At 41.9% G+C, this 17082-nt stretch overlaps 1 protein-coding gene across 1 annotated transcript in view; it reads right to left on the minus strand.

Moving 5' to 3' along the window:
• Nucleotides 1-1089: 1089 nt before the first annotated feature.
• The window catches only part of sema3aa (sema domain, immunoglobulin domain (Ig), short basic domain, secreted, (semaphorin) 3Aa), a 181753-nt gene continuing 165760 nt past the window's right edge, over nt 1090-17082 (minus strand). The window contains exons 15-25 of the mRNA XM_034673678.1: nt 15795-15937; nt 13878-13992; nt 13703-13772; nt 11359-11503; nt 11039-11258; nt 9359-9450; nt 9202-9243; nt 8800-8957; nt 5617-5684; nt 5362-5513; nt 1090-3677 (exon numbers count right to left, since the gene is read on the minus strand). Of these exons, the coding sequence (XP_034529569.1) occupies nt 2955-3677; nt 5362-5513; nt 5617-5684; nt 8800-8957; nt 9202-9243; nt 9359-9450; nt 11039-11258; nt 11359-11503; nt 13703-13772; nt 13878-13992; nt 15795-15937 (1928 nt within the window). The 3' untranslated portion in view covers nt 1090-2954. The remainder of the gene's footprint in view (nt 3678-5361; nt 5514-5616; nt 5685-8799; nt 8958-9201; nt 9244-9358; nt 9451-11038; nt 11259-11358; nt 11504-13702; nt 13773-13877; nt 13993-15794; nt 15938-17082) is intronic.

Below are 17082 nucleotides of genomic sequence, written 5' to 3' on the forward strand. Positions count from 1 at the left end.
GTTATCAGCTTAGCCGTTGTTCACTTCCACTTTCCGAATCCGTAAATCCAGCAGCGCCTGGCCCAGCATACTACAAAACAGATCGAACAGAACAGTCATACTACAGACTACTTTCAAACGCAGTATGCAGTACGTACTGCATACTACAGCGTAGGCCAGGGGTGTCTAACTCATTTCAGTTCAGGGGCCACGTATAGCCCAATTTGATCTCAAGTGGGCCAGACCAGTAAAATCAGAGCATAATGACCTCATAGAGAAGGACAACTCTAAATGTTTCCCTTTGTTTTAGTGCAAAAAAGTCCAAGTACATTCTGAAAATGTCCACATTACATGAACTATCTTTTTAGAAAAACAGCTGTTGTATTTTTCGCCATGATGAGTCTCATAGTGGGACCTAGGACGTGCGCACATGTATGGTAAGCATGTGCACGACATGTGGCTCCTTTTTTTGAAAAAGGTGGATCCACCACTCCTGCTGTTACAAGTTTACATATATGAAAACTGAGTGTTGATTGGATCTTGAAGTGCTCTAAAAAGTCTATGAATTTCCACTGGATTATGCAAACTGCAAATATTCTCCCAGAGCGCTGTTCAGGTGCTCTCCATTAGCACTATGATTGTATGCGACCCCCAGAGGACGAATCTGAAATTGCAGTAACTTTTATTGAAAAATTGTAGCTGATGTCTTCTCTGTTTGAGCCTCCTAGCCAACAGCTATGTGTTCCCATCCGGGAGTCAAGTCAGTCATGTCCTTATTTGGGCAAAAACTCGGAATCTTAATATCTTCTGAACTGTCATGTTAGAAAAAAATTCACCCCCGTACAGTGTGTGTTGATAGAGAGATTAGCTGCGTAGAGCCAAGCCGTTTTTTGAACCAGGCTGTAAACATGTTTATTAATGCTGCAAAGATCTTTTTTTTTAAATTGGTGTCTATGTGGTTTCTGGTGTTTCTGCAGCCAGCCTCAAGCGGAGTCTCAATGAGTTGCAGTTTATAATACTTCCGCATTGGCTTCATAGTTTGAGACCGGAGGTTGCCGCTTGCACCACACGCATAGCATTTTTGCCTGAAATGAGAACAAAGGAGCCATCTGTTTTTGTAACGGAGATGTTTATTTAGACAACCGAATGCATGCCAGAAAGAACTGTGTTACAGCAGCAGTAAATTTCAGCTCTCTCACTTTTCTAACTCTGAGGGAGAGACACGAATCAGAACACACCAAACTTTGGAGATTTGGTTGAGAACACTATCTGCTCTATTTTATTGCATTGACACATTACTCTTGTATTGAGTGGGCGGGGGAGACAGGGGGTACCATTGCTGAGTCGAACATTAAGGAGCTTGGATCTTAAACAGCTTTGGCCAGAGTACGCTGTTTTGGCAAAAGGACAGAAGTAATTCACACCTTGTTTTAAGGGAACTTTACCTCTTACACAAAACACGTAAAGAGACGATAAAAAAAGATGCACTTACTGTAGGTAGCATTCACATGCAGTATAACGTGTCTTCTCCTTCAGACTACATTTTTCTCCACTATTTCTTACAGAGATTCACAGCTAATGTTTTTCAGTTTGGGGGATTCTTTTACACATAACGGCTACTGGAAGAACAGAGACATGTTGGATGGATTTGGGAGAAAGGAGAACACAAAGAAATCTGTTATGAGAGTCAAAAAAGACAAAATTGTGCTTATCATTAGTGGGATTCAGTTAAAGACAAACCCCTGTACTTGTTGTCAAACCTTTTATCCCCAAAAAGGGATTCCTTGACATAAATCAGCCGCTTGGTCCAACAAAATTTCTCCAGTCGCCGTTGCCTTTGTTTCTCCAATATATTGATGAGCCAAAGATACCATAATATCAAAAATAAATGCAACCCTTTCACAAAACAATGAGCAATAAATAATAATCAAGTGGTGTTCTTGTACTGTATATGTACTGTATATACACAGAGAGTTAAGTTTGTCGTATATATGTACACAAAACAAGTGTCAGTCTATTTTAGACTGGCCTGTAGCATAGCCGACGACTGGAACTCTTGCCCAGACTCCATAAATCCCAGAAAAAGCAACAACAAAATAACTTACACGGAATCCTGGAGAGCAGAAGGGATAATGCACATTGAGACTACTGTGTTGCTTGTAATTTTTTGCCCCCAAAATAGAAGCGCCGGTCTGAAAAGGAAAGAAAATATAAAAGGAAAATGTAACATTTTAAATCTTTTAAGGTAGGGTGTAAAAAAAAGCCTCTAGAATTCGATAAAATAACTAGCTTATTAAAACATTGATTGACGACAACATGCACAATGCTTCCATTGCAGAGCGTTCTCTGCAGATTCTGCATGTTATAATGCTTCTCTTTGTTTTGACATGGTGATCTGCAACCCTTCCCTTTCTGCATTTTCAGGTGGCGATGTCTCTCTTGAATTGAAAGTCTTTTCTCCTTAGTCAGTCCTTCAAAAGAAGAGTTTTCTAATCCATTCCAGGTACACTATCTTGCAGTTTTCATGCTCAGGTCAGCAGGTCCTGCTCCCATAAACGTCTGTGTCTGTTTATGTCTCCACAACTGTCTGCTCGGCGTATTAAGTCCATCTGCTCACCAACAAACACCTCACTAAACATTTCAGTCCCAGTCTTGTCTTAGTAGCTTATGTACAGGAGGTTGAAGTGTCTGCCAGGCAGTATCCCAGGGAACCGGCCACATCCTCACACATTTACAGAGTGTGTTCCAGTTTTTAGTCCTCTCCTTTATCTTCACAGGTTATGTCTGTTTGTGTATGACTTTTAGAATGAGCTTTATTGTTCCTACATGAGTAAAGTTCACATATTTCTACCTTTGAGTGTGTGATTGACTGATTTTTGTTCAGTTGATACACAAACTATAGAATGTGCTTGTGTGTAAATGCAGGGATGCGTTGATTTGTGCTTGTGTGTAAATCTGCATCTTTGTGCTTTTCCTCAAACGCTACGTGGGGGTCTTTGCAGCTCATGGGTCCTCCTGTTGCGTCCCTTCTTGTTTTCCTGCATCCGTCTCCATTTGGCTGTGTGCTGACTGCTCGCTCTGGGCCCCCCCGCGGCCGCCTGAGACGCGGCCGTGCTGGCCTGCCCCTTTTGACCATTTTGTGTCTTCTGGTTGTTCTTGGGGGCCTGGCTGCTCAGCAAACCCAGGTTTGATTGAGCTTTCTGGGCATTTTGGCCCCGTGTTGGCTCTTCCACTGTTGGACTCCCAGTCTGCAGCCATGGTTTGCTCTGTGGTGGATTTTGCTGTTGCCTCTGAGTATTTGGAGCTTTAGGTCTTAAAGCACCGTTGGAACCGCTACTGGATTCAGCTTTACCCTGACCATTAGCCGGCTTCATCTTCTTCTGTTTGCGCTCCTTCTTCCAAACTCGATCGCAAAACTCCTCCACACTGTTGAGGTCCGGGTGGTCCAGGAGAGACAGGAAGTCTCGATACCACAGACGGTGCTTGGCAGACGGGCCGACCCCGCCTCCTGCACCAGGAAGTCCAGGGAGGATGTCGCCCAGTTTTTGAGAGGGGATGACCTGGAGGTTGAGGCGCAGCAGAGGCTGGATGAAGCCGTGTTCGACGGCTTGGCAGTGGTAGATGCCTGTGTCTGACTGGGCCAGACTTCGGATGAGCAGGCCTTGGTCTGTACGGAGAATTCGGTCATCCAGTTTTATCTGGAATAGACAGAGAGAGAGAAAGGTGAAAAAAGTAAGAGATATGAAAGAAGTTGCAGAAACAGACTTGAAATGGAAACGTGTCTTTCAGCAGTGAGGTTTTATATTATATAGGCTGTGTAAATAGACGGATGACATGACAAGTCCCTAAAAGCAAAGTCAAAAGATTTGGTCCCTATCTACAGACTACAGTATAGCTCATAAAGCCTGCCTCCTCTACAATAACAGAAAAGACACATGTCTAGTTTAATTAGGGAGAGGCATTAGCAGCAAAAACACTCTCCCACAGTCACTGGGAACTACTCCCCCACACATGTGCTCGCAGATATAAGATGAGAGACCCATGGCTGTTAAAAACACTCCACCTCACTTTTGTTGATCTTTTATAGAAGTTCACAGCTTCACGGAAGTTCAAAAGTTAGCATTTTTTGGGAATTTTGAATGTCACACTGCTGCACTTGTTTTAGCAACAACTGGCACTGATGTTGTCCTCTTCTTCTTCTTCTTCTTCTTCTTCTGTTATTTAATGGCTGTGAACAGCTTTCTGGTTGTTGTACTACAATACAACCAAGCATGGGTATGAACAATTGAAATTTGTAAAAGAGTCATTTTTAAGAGGTCATCGTCAAATGAACTGTTTAATTTTTTTTTATTTTACAACATTTCTAAAAATGACCCAATCCCTGTTTTATCTAGTATCTTGATGCTTAAAAAGAGGCTGTAAAGCCATGATTGATAGCTTTAGGTGCATTTCAATATAGAGTTCCGGGGTCTTTTAGCCCCCAGAACTACTTTCCCCGGAACTAAAAGGTTCCTGTGCCCCCATTGTTGTCTGCATTTCGACTCTGGGCTGAAGACCCGGGTAAATCAGGCCAGTGACGTATGGAAATTTTTTTTTTATCAAATAATATTTTATTTAACCCAGGAACTCCCTCTGTGTTTCAACAACTGTGTTACCTCCACAAACACTGTTACGTTCAACCAAAAGTCCCAGGACCTTTGAAAAGTACTACCCTCCATTAGGGGCTTTTCAGGGGGGAGATTATCTACCCCTGAACTAAATTTAGACCCTGGTTCCTCCGGTCAAAACGCACGTAGTTCAGGGGTAAAGTCCCTAGTTCTGGGGTAAAGTTCCTGCGGTGGAAAATCGCCCTATTGCAGTGCTGTATGCACTTGATTCAAAGTGTACAGGCGGAAACATAAACACCAACACAAGAGCTATTTAATATATGTTAGTGTCTTCTTTAAATAAACATAGTCAGCTATTACACTGTAGACTGTGCCTGCTGGAGGGATAGTCTGTAAATGGTTTATACTGCATGGGAAAAGCCCAAAAGCAGAAAACTTTGTTTATTTTACTTAAACTTGACTTCCTGGATTGTATTTCTCAATTCCACTAAAACCTGAAACACCCAGTTAGAAAAATACAGCTGTAGCAGAAAGTGTATTGGAGGAAAGTAGTTACATTATGGGTTTAAAACTTAATTTAAACATCCGCACCAAAGGTTTCCCCCCTTAGCTATAACGTACGATAATACCAATAATAAAAGCAAACAGAAAAATACAAATTAACATAAAGTTTATAAGTAATTAATTGAATAATAGTCATCGCATGTCCAGGGTTAAAGGTCAAGGGGTTGCTGCATGATAACACAAAGATCATGAAGTCTTCCAACATTCGCACCTCGTGCTTGCGGTCGTCGTTCGGCTTCTGCAGCTGCCAGTAAATGAGCGCTCTCTGAGACTTGGGGCTGCACTCCAAGAACATGCTGCTGTTTTCCACGCCATACACGCTTCTGTCCTCCACGCTGCTGCCACCTAAACCATCCATGTCCTCTACTCAGGCCAAAAAGGAAACAAACAGGAAGGGGAATGAGAAGTGTGGGGCAAGAAGAGGAGAAGTGCAAATACGTGTGTGTGTGTGTGGTCATTAAGGTACCGTGATGCTGAAGATCTGAGCACTGTGAGAGAGGGTCTCCGTTTCTGATGTCCTGCCGTCTGGTCCGCCTGTGGGGAAAGACCAAAGAAAGTTTTTTTAAACAATATGTTTAATGAGTTTTTTAACCATTTCCAGAGACACAATTACAATTAAAGAAATTCTAAGGAAAAAAAAAAAAATATATATATATACATATACATGCACATATATACACATATATAAAATAATCACAAACAAACAAACAAACAAAAAACCTTAATTACAAAATGTTACAACATAATTATCATTTGTATTCACTAAAGATAACCAAAGGGAGTAATTGTCTTGCTCCATGTATTTTATGTCCATAGACCTTCATGTCCATTGTAATATCATGTCCTTATGTAGCTTTTAGTCATTTTTAATCGTATGGTGCTATTTACTTTTCTTTTCTTCTCTTTTTTGTTTGTTTGTTTGTTTGTTTGTGTTTTGGTTTCTCCTCTACCTTCTTATTTTGATTTTATTTTACTCTATTTTATCTTTGATTGATGTTGAACTTTTTAGGGAGCCTTTTTAACATCTGGATGTAAACTAGCCTTTTGGCTAACTCTGGCATATTTACAGAAGTGTTAATTAATATGCATGGTCCTTTTAAATAATGAATTAAATAAAATGAAAATAAATACATTTCCATAGATGATTTGTTTATCACAAATATTCTGTCCAAAAACAGTTTCTGCAAAAACGACCAATATAACAGAAATTGCCAACTCTTTCCCAGCCTAGTTCAATATGTGTGATAGATCCTTATCCTGAAGAAATGTAATAAATAAGCCCCAGATACCATCAAATAATTCTTGTTTGTCTTTAAGTGTATATGTTATCTTTTCCAGAGCCAAGCACAGAGACATTTCATTAAACCACTGTGTAATACTCGGCCTACCACTGTTTTTCCATGTTAATGCTATTGTTCTTTTAGCAGGTAATATGCAGAGGTCTACAAAGACCCGTTCTTTGCGGGTCATATTACGTCCTTTTGGGTAGATACCAAGAAGAAAAAACTTTGGCTCTACAGCTAATTGAAAAGATAAAAACTCCTGCATTACACGTCCGACTTCATCCCAAAATTCCTTTATCTTTGGACATTTCCATATGCAATGGTGAAATGTACCTTTGTCGTCCCCACACCTGTTACATCAATCAATCAATCAATCAATCAGACTTTATTTATAAAGCGCTTTTCATACAATGACTTAAAATAGAATAAATTAAGAAAAATTGGTGTGATGTGGGCTCTCTTTCTGGTCTTTGTCAGCATTCTAGCTGCTGAGTTTTGGAGCAGCTGAAGCTGAGAAATGTTCTTTTTGGGAACACCAGAAAGAACAGCATTACAATTGTCAATTCCACAGGTTATAAAAGCATGAACTAGTGTCTCTGCATTAGCTTGAGAGAGAAACTGACGCACTTTGGCAATGTTTTTCAGGTGATAAAAAGGCTTTTTTGTTATTTCTCTAATTATGTGGCTCAAAACTAAGGTGTGAGTCAAAGATCACACTCAGGTTCTTGACCTGCTCACATGGGTTTAGAGCCATTGCTTGGAGTTTGGTGTTCAGTTTCTCTCTCTGAGGTCCAGTACCAATGACTAAAACCTGAGTTTTGTCCTGGTTGAGCTGTACATAGGTCTGGGATGTTGGAGTTAAATTTGAGGAGCTTCTCTATAGACTCTCATTAACCATTTATATTGCAGCAGTTTTAATCAAGTGTTAGCTGTTTGAGTCTGTGCTTTATTGCATGCCTTATCCCATTAAGACCAAAGAAAGTTCATGTTAAGCTCTGTACTGTTCAATTTCAACCACTAGGGGGCAATGTTACCTCACACTATTTTATATTTTGATTCTCAGCCGTTCAAGACCTAAAAGTGTGTATTTATTCAACCTTCACTCCGCTGTTAAACGAGAAAAAAAAAAACCTGGCAGATTGTAAGAAACATAAACCTGCAGAGCAATGAAACAGCATGCTTCACTGCCGTCTGATGAGCCATTATAATGAAACATGTACAGTATTGTTTCACCCTTGAAACGCCTTGTAAAACAGCCCCATTCTTTGTCCTCTAGATATGGAAGTGTGCTGTTATTCAGCTTATTCAGGGTGATGGAGAGGTGTTTCATAGCCTGGCTTTACTGTGAGAGTGTCTCCCTGCTCTGTTGTGTTAAAGAAACGCTGATGAGTGCTGTACCATGGGGAGAGGTTGAGGTAAGTCATAGGTGAGGGAATATAAAGCAGGTAGAGGAAAGAGGAAACAGATGGATGAAGTAATAAGAATGTGTGTAAAATCTCAAAATCATAAAGCTGCTTTCATCCTGTATCAGAAATATTTTGATGCTCGTCTCTCTGTCTCCTGTCCCAGCATTCCTGTCTTTTCTGGCCGTCTGAGCACGTGCGGGGCCGGCTGTCTGTCTCTCGCTCCAGTAGGGAAAATATTTGCAGAGTAGAGGAGAGCTGGCTTTAACCGCGGGGTGTGCCACCTCTCCTGTAACCCCGCCAAGTAGGAGTAAAAACCCACTGGCCTACTTCTGTTAGTGTGAGAAGTTCTGGATGAATGGAACGTGTGTGTGTGTGAGAGAGAGCTGCAGTGGTCAGCTTAATCCCGCTGGATCCAGAAGAGGGTAATTTGAGGGTGTGTATGTTCATACCTCCTGGCTGCGGGGTGAAGCGGTCAGACAGCTCCTGTTGGCTGTAATTTAGTGTGTGTGTGCTTGTGTTGATGTATATTCACGTGTGTGTCTTTATGACTGTGTGCATCTTGGCAGTACGGTCACGGATCACAACACAGAACAACTGTTACTGGCAGAGGTTAGAGCCCAGGTTGCTGGTTTGGAATGCACACTTATCCCGTGTGCGTGTTTTTAATGAGTGTGTTTGGTGTTTTTGTAATAATCCCACTCTAGATTACTTCCATGTTTAGATGTTTTGGCATGCAGCGTGTACTTGAGTGCATTTTTCACTTTCACAGCACTCTCTAATAGGCTAGTGGAGGTCTGAAGTTCGAGAAATAAGGTTGTTAAAATCAATTGCGACTGCAGGTGCACTGATAACTCCCAGGTGTAAAAGGAGAATGTTGCTGAAAAGAGGTGTGCAGCTTCAGCAAAACCCCTGAGGATAAAAAAAAAAAAGGTCAGAGGTGTGTTTGGTTTGTGCTCCTACCTTTTGGCGGTTGGGAAGTATCTCGAGCACTCGGTGCCGTCCCACGCGCAGTAAGGGTCTCTGGCCAGGCAGCACTCGGCACAAGCTTTCCCATACACCTCACACCGATGCAGAGACATCTGCGATACGCCCAGAGCTGAGCCAAGGTACAGCTGTTGCTGTGGGAGCAAAAAGAAAAGAGCGAGGATGTAAAATTTTAATGTTCCTGTGTGGCTCTGCTGGAAAGGCTCTTGTTAAATAGAGGTTTGATGTGGGTTTGGTTCTCAGTAGGCAATTAGATATCTTTGTTTCTGGATATTTGTGTTTGCTTAAGCACCCAGGAGTTCTGTTTTTTTAGTTGTAGCCTTGTCAACAGCATTATGACAAATCTTTATATACAGTGTGCAGCACACAAGTTTTTACCTGCTTTGTGGACAGCTCCATAGCAGTGATGGGAGTCGGCTCCTGCACAAAACAAATACAGAACAGCTGCTTCAAACCGCATCTTAAGTCATGTGTTTTCATGAAAGGTATTTCAGTTGCAGAAGTTCCTGTTAACACTGAATCTTTGATGTCATACCCTGAAGACAGTCATCTCCTCCAGCACCACCTCCTCCAGGTCATGCCAGCTCTCTCTGGGGATCATCACCACCTTCAGCACGGTGCCCATATCTGGAGGAATTTAGACGTTCAGATACAGTGAATTTAATTTATTTTGAGTTTATTTGATTAGGACAATGCACATTAATCAACATTTCAACAGTATGCCTCTATGTAAATATAGCACAATTGCTAAATTTCATCCGTAGTCCTAAGGCAGGTACTCACATAAAACATAAAACAACAAGTTTTGAAACTACAGGATGTCACAAGACAGTTAACAGGACACTACAGGAACTGTCTTACAAACAGATTTTACATACAAAACGTTTGGAAGGTGAGGACAAAGCCCCCGGGAACGGGCATCAAATGAGAAAACAGATTACTCATGAGTACATGACTGGTTTGTTTTTAATGTTTAACTGTTTTTTATTTATTTTTTATTATATTTTATATATGCAACAGTGCAAAGACACAAAAGTGCTCGACATCAAACAGAACACAAAAGAAAAACAAACTGTAGAACTTGAGTGCAACAACCAAGCAAAGCCATCAAGTATAGACCAACGTACATAAAAACAAAACAAACAAGAGAGGAGAAAAAAAAAAAAAAAAAAGGGTTAGAAAAGAAGGGTTGGACTATAAATGACGATCACAAAACAAAACACACACACACACAAAAAAAACAACACAAAACAAAACAAAACAAAACAAACAAAACAAGAGAATAGACTGTTATGGTGGGGATTGTCAAGAAAGAGAAAAGAGAAAAACACAATAGAAAGAGAAGATAAAGACAAGTTTAACTGTTTTTTTTAAAGGTACAGTAGTTCTCATGCTCCCTAATGTGCGCTGGTAGTTTGTTCCAGGACTGTGTGCCTCTGACAGACTCTACCATTTGGCTGAATTTGGTTTTTCGTCTCGGTACATCACAGTCCTCTCTAGTTTGTGCTCTAGTAATTTATCATATTGTGTTTTTTTTTTTGGCTTTTGCTGAACTTGAAGTGAGAAAAGGTCTTATATGACAGAATATTAGTGTTTCCTTCCTGACTCATGTGCTGCAGGTTATCAGACGCAAGAGAGAAGTCTGTAAGTATCCCTTCTGTCACTGCACTGACTGTCAAATATGATCCTTCTCATACTGTTGTTTTAAAAGTTATGTGCAGGGGCGACAGTTCGTCTGGCAGTTGAAGCAAGCATTCCATGTACCAAGGCTACAGCCGTCATTGTTGCCATGACTCTTTTCTACATGTCACCCCTATAGACTGTATTAAATATGGACGTAGTATCGAGGCATCTCCCATCTGTTTCTGAAGCGCTGTTTTGAGGCCAATCGTCGGTGGCAGCCATATTGCTGCTGTTGAGTGATTGTGACGTAAAGAGACGGGCTTTGAGCCTCCTAGCCTGTCAATCAAGTCAGCTGTGCCTCTCATTGGAAGACTCGTAATCTCAATATCTTCGAAATTGTCGCGTCTAGATCAGCTTTTTTGAATTGGTGTGTATGTGGTTTCCAGTACTTCCAGTCCAGTTACATTACAGGTCAAGCTTTGGATTACCATGACCTGGATGACTGAGAACCTTCACAGACATTTAACTGATTCTAAAAATGTGTCAAAATCAAGAAAAAAAGAAAACGACAGAGTTCAATTAAGTTGTGTACCTGTCCCGATGAACATGACGTCATACTGGCCGTCCTCTGCCTCCACCCTGTCCACCACCAGCTGGGAGAACTGGTAGTCCACGTCTGTCCGCACCATAATTGGACGCCCACCGATTGGGTGCACCGGGTTGAACATGGCCGGATGTCCCCTGGCGAAGGTGATTACATCATCAGGGAGGTCTTTGGTTGAGTCGAATCCTCCGAATGTCTTACTTGGACACTGAGAATCACATTAGAATAGATGAGTTTAAGATAACTGACAGCATCTTATTCACTCTTCTTGGTTTGTATAAAGTTTCCGGTGTGGTAGTTTGACTCACAGTTCCAGGGCGTGGGTATGGCACCCTCCCTTGGAAAGGCACCCACTGATAGTTAGGTCCATCTCTGTGGGCGTAGGGACCCAGGAAAACCCTTCTGATGTCAGCCATGTTGTACATACACACTGCTGAACCTTTAAAGATGTTACTGTGGAGAGAAAAAAAGAGAAGAAGAGAGGAGGTGAGAGACAGAAAGAGAGATTTTGAGGATAAAAGGAGGGAGAGGGCGGTGAAATGAGACGACAGAGAAAAACAAAAGGGATTCATAAACGATCAGTCACAAGACGGGGATTAAGAGCTCGTGAAATACTGAAGAAAGACAACAAAATGACCCTTCAACGCACAAAGACAGAGGGGAGCAGGGTTGTCATTACCTAAGTACACGACTGACAGATTGGAACTTCGCTGTGATTGCTTCCAGCCTCTTGAGAACTGACAGGAATGTGGGCACGCCACCAACAAACCAGGAGACCTGGACCTGGAGCACATTTGAAATCCCCCTCAATATTTTGTGAGCGATCGCTCGGGCCAGATGGGTGGAATTTTTTTTTGCGTTCTGTTGCCAGACGAGCTCCGAAACAGGGAAGGGCGATCGATTTGTGGAAAAAAAGGGGAAATGATGTGGATTTTATTTAAATTCATGCTGGATCACAGGTCATCCAAGAGACAAGGATTTGAGCTGTGACTCATGAAAGTGGAGAATATGGGAGTTTTTGCTGGTATAATCCAAGATATACAATCTGATGGAGTGTGTTGAATGTGTATGAGTAGACTGCAAAGTAACCTGGGTGCACCATTAACTTTTTAAGCTTCTATTTGGGGCAGTTGTTTTATGAGTTCTAATTATGAACTTGAGATGCAATTTGTTTAGAAAATCATTTATTCATCATCTTCTTGTCACTTTCCACAGATGACAGATTTTAATTTGGACAGAAAATCCCTGCGTTTGCAGGAACCGAACGCTTCAGTGTGATTTGGGCCGCCCTTTGTGTCTTGCTGACTGCGATGGGAAGTTGTATCAGGCTAATTAGTGATGTTGCTGGCATACACACAGCCAGCAGTACCCACCAAAGCACGAAAGATGAATGGATTAGCATTTGAAAATGTTAATTACAGAGAAATTCAATTAACTCCAGGGGCGAGAAAAGGAAGACGCTCAGATATCTGTGCGCAAGAAGAAGGGCGAACATGTGTTTGTGCAGATAGAGGACGGATGCACAAATTCTGTCACCCCCCCATAGGAATGCGTGGACACACAAACAGGGGCACAATCCTGCATTGATCTGTTGGTGGCAGCGTCTTTGTGCCTCATTAAGCAGTGATATTAAAAGCCAGTCCCTCTGCATCACTGCTCTATTCATCTCCAAAAACCGGCCACTTAGAAAACCAATTAAAGCACTCTAATTCCTCAATGCCCTGTAATTGAATTTTGAAGCCCGCATGTGTGTTTGTGTGTCAGTCTGGGCACACATGTGAGTGCGTAGGTGTGCACCCACCTCCACACAGCGACCTCTTGCTTTGAATAAACTCTCTGCTTGCATCGCGCTTCTATTCAGGCGGTCTTATCATCAGCGGTGATTGATGGTGAAGTGTTTGTCCTCCTTTCAAAGTGTTTCCGAGGCACAACTGGACACAAAATACCCCCTCCTCCTCCTCCTCCTCCTTCCCTAAATGCATATTCATCATCATCATCATGATAAGTGCCACCATCTGTGCCATTTCATCCATGCCTTCACCTCCCCGCATGCGTCAATAGAGCCACACCCGCCCTCCGGAGGAAAAAAATCCCCATTCAAGGCTGGGGCGGCGGCCAGAGACAAGCGTTCCTGTTGAGTGAATATCGTGTTTCTCCTGCTCCCTCCTGCTCCATAATCGGATTTCCACACAATCCTCTGCCAAGGTTTCAAGGGAAAAATAAAAAAAGAGGTGGGGGGACAGGTAGCGGGGAAAACGGGGGAATCAGCTAAAAGCAATCTCCAGTGTGAGACGTCGGCAGCAGAGGAAAGCAGCCGTAAGACACCTGTAAGTGGATTACGGGACGGGGAGCACTGTCTGGGAATTTGACAGGGCCACGCTTAGCTGCTCGCATCCTGCAATGCCATTTAAACTGTAAGGAAATTACAGATAAAAGGGGTAAAGGATGTGAAAGGGAAGATGTTTTGAAAGGAAATGTGAAGCATGTGTGTTTTTCAAATACAGAGGAAATAACTTATCCAGGACGGCTGCTCTGATCTCCTGGCAACAAATCCACAGAACAAATAGGATGCTACCAGTGAATGTGAAGCTACTTGAGAACCTGAAAGCACATTTTAGAGTTTTTCATGAATAGATCTGAACTGATCTGTACCTGGATGTGGTGAATACAGCGTAGATAACTGGATTCTTTGGGTCCTTGGAGCTCATGAGAAACACATCCTCTGAAAAGACAGCACAGGAATGAGTGAAGGTGAGGTCTTTTTAAAGCTTTTGAAGGATAATCTCACAAGGTTTCTTCTCTACTGTGTACAAAATGTGACACTTACGTAGTTCATCAAAGTGTGTATCGATGCCGTTTACCCCAGGCACTGAACACATCAGCCGGGCCTTGAGGAAAGTGGTCCACTTGTTCACTAGACTCCTGTGACCTCCCATGTCATTCTGCATTATGGAGACAAAAACATCTCAAAACATTGCTTCAACTGTGGCATACACAGGTAGGGATGCACCATACATATATCGATGTGATGATAGGAATTTTTTTATATTATTATTGATTTTGATCACACATTTTATCCAGTAAAATAAACTAACGAAAGAGGGTCTCATTTACTTATTAACCAGCCTTGACATTTCAACACAGTAGATGGTGGTAAGGTATTACAAGCCATTACACCAAAGAGGAGGAAGCGCAGCTGAAACAAGCTGAAGGGAGAGCTGAAATAGCATCAACGCTGTGGATGTTTTCACTGTTTCAGAACAGGATAACATGGTTGCACTTTGCAAAACATGTGCCGGATGTATTCTGAGGCTGGGCCGAATCCCTTTATGACACAAGAAAAGTCATCACAGCAATAAAAAAGAAGCTGCAGTTAGCATTAGTACCAAAAAAACAGCGAGTGCCATTGTGATGATTCAACAGGCTTGTGACTACAGCAGAGAGTTTAGCAGAGACAACCCAAAGCCAAAGCAGCTAATGAGAAAATCACTGGATTCAAAGCACCTGATGACACACTCTTTTTCAGAGGTTTTTTTTTTTGGGTAAGAATAGTATTACTCTAAAAGAAAGAAAAATCAAGGAAATCAAATAAACACACTTATATTGTAGTTACTGCACTTTGCCTTTGGAACCCCTATAGAGTTGTTCAAAATATTCCAACAGCAGAGTGCAGTATCTGCATTTTTTGGGTTCATGGGTCACATCATGGCTGTTATTTTCATGGTTTTTGTTTATGAAAATGTCTTTAAAAAAACACATCACATGAATGCATTCACACTGATCTTCCTACAACATATTTGTCTGGCCAGTCCAAAAACTTTAAAGGCATTTTCCTTTTTTTCTGAGGTACAAGACCATTTCACCAGTTAATGAGGTATTTGGAACAGTATCCAAAGCCACTGCTACTTTGCAGACACATCTTTACCTGCCCTCAATCAATCATCAATCAATCTTTATTTGTATAGCGCCAAATCACAACAAACGTTATCTAAAGACACTTTTACAAACATAGGAGGTCCAGACTGTACTCTATGTAAAATTATGACTTCAAGCCTTAATCCATCATGAGCATTGCACATCGCAGTATTTAGCTAGTTACAGTGGCGAGGAAAAACTTCCTTTTAACAGGCAGAAACCGCGAGCAGGACCAGACTCATGTTAGACAGCCATCATGCCTCGACCGAGTTGGCCCTGTATGATGTCATCTCTAGACACATTCAGAGTCAGATCAACAAGAGCGTCAGTGACAGAAGTTTAAGAACAGACTTATGGACTTCTGACGTAAATCCAGTAGGTATGCTTAATTTGACAGCTCAGTGGCTGAATGAAGACTCATGAAAAAAACATGATTGCAGCACAGGAGCGCTCCAGTTCACAATAATGAGAGCTGAAGAGTCTGAACTGGTATTTGCTTTTTGTGTGTCTTAACTAAAGCGATTACCGTAAGAGTTGGTAAGTATAGAAATTAAATATATATGCATCTCTGCTCCATAAGTCTCAGCTTTTCTTACCTTCAGGTGTGCATAAACTACACATTTAAAATTTTTAAAAATGTTTTAAAAATATGATTTATCTTATCACTATCGGCTATCAGGAGCAGGTTATTATGTATTATCGGTATCGGCTGAAAAAATCCACATTGTGCATCCCTGGTGAGTTTTTAGGAGATCTGTTGTCAGAAACAACAACTAAATCTTGAAGGAGAGACTCTGCTAGTATTTTGTTTGTTTGTGAGTGTTGTTACCTTACACAGTTGTCCTATCCGGGCGATGGTCGCCTTGCCGGTGTGCTCCCCATCCATAGCGTTCTCCTTGAAAAACAGGAAGATCTTGTCGTCTTCAGGGTTGTCGCTTTCTGGGATCAAGTTTATTCCTACAAACCTGGGATCTAAAGAGAAGGATGAAAAAAAGGAGAAAACAACATGCACAGAGTTAGATTAGCATAAATGTGTTCATTTACTCATGAATCATAAAAAAGTAATGCCTCCATCCAGCCTTGCCCCATCGACCATCCTTTCACCCTAATTTACACCTCGGAAAGCAATCCCCTGTGATATTCTCCAGTCACGGCTCAGTAATAACAGCCATTCACTTTACACCCTTGTGTTACAGTATCTGACTCTACCCAAAGTGAGCGCTCCAAGTCCAAATCCCCCATAACCCCCATCTTTAGACCACATCCTCGCAAACACACATGGCTCTGATTGTCCAGGGTAACACTTGAATAAATTTAAGCACAGGAGGAAATCAAAGTTAGAGAGGCTGAGCCGAGGCCTTAGGGTTTGGGATCTGTCTTGACTTGGGGCATGGGGACTGAGAAAAGTGGCCACGGTCACTGAGGCGTCATCGCGCGTAAAACGAGCCCGGGTCTAAAGAGCTCTGGGGGTTAGCTGGAGAGAAACAAGCAGTGCCATGTTACGCCTCCGTGGACGTTAAGGGTATAGAGTAGCTGTTAAAAAGACGAGTGTGGCCTAAGTGGGGAGCAGATTTATAAGTGCTGCGCAGGTGTCGGACCTCTGGTATGATTCATGTTTCCCAAAACCTGCCTCATACCTCTGCAGTGCTTTAATTCACACATTTGTAAATTAAACGGTGCAGTCACAGGCTGCAAACATCAAGGTTGGAGAATTCATTATCTTTCATTCCCAACAAAAGGCCAGTTTGCTCTGGAGAGGTTGAATCCAAGCTGAGAGGGAATTAAAGGGGGAAGAGATGTGTAAATAAATCGCATGAATCAAGCCCAGAAAAGCCAAAGCCACCATTTAACCCTAAATCCTCTAAAAGCGACTGCTATTAAGGATTCATTCCCAAGTTCCTCTCTCAGTTCTATGTAACCTTGTTGATAAAGCCTCAATGGAATATCCCCCATCCCAGTAATCCATGCAATTACAATCCCCGCTTTGTGGTGAAGGAGTTGGATTATGCAGGGCCCAATGGATACAATCCCGGGCGTATTTGTTTGAACAAGGTGAAAGATCGATGGGGATTAGCGCGCTAACAATGACTCCTCCTTTTTAAATCGCTCTTTATTAA

Source organism: Notolabrus celidotus, chromosome 21, assembly GCF_009762535.1.
Source record: "Notolabrus celidotus isolate fNotCel1 chromosome 21, fNotCel1.pri, whole genome shotgun sequence".
Taxonomy (NCBI): Eukaryota; Metazoa; Chordata; class Actinopteri; order Labriformes; family Labridae; genus Notolabrus; species Notolabrus celidotus.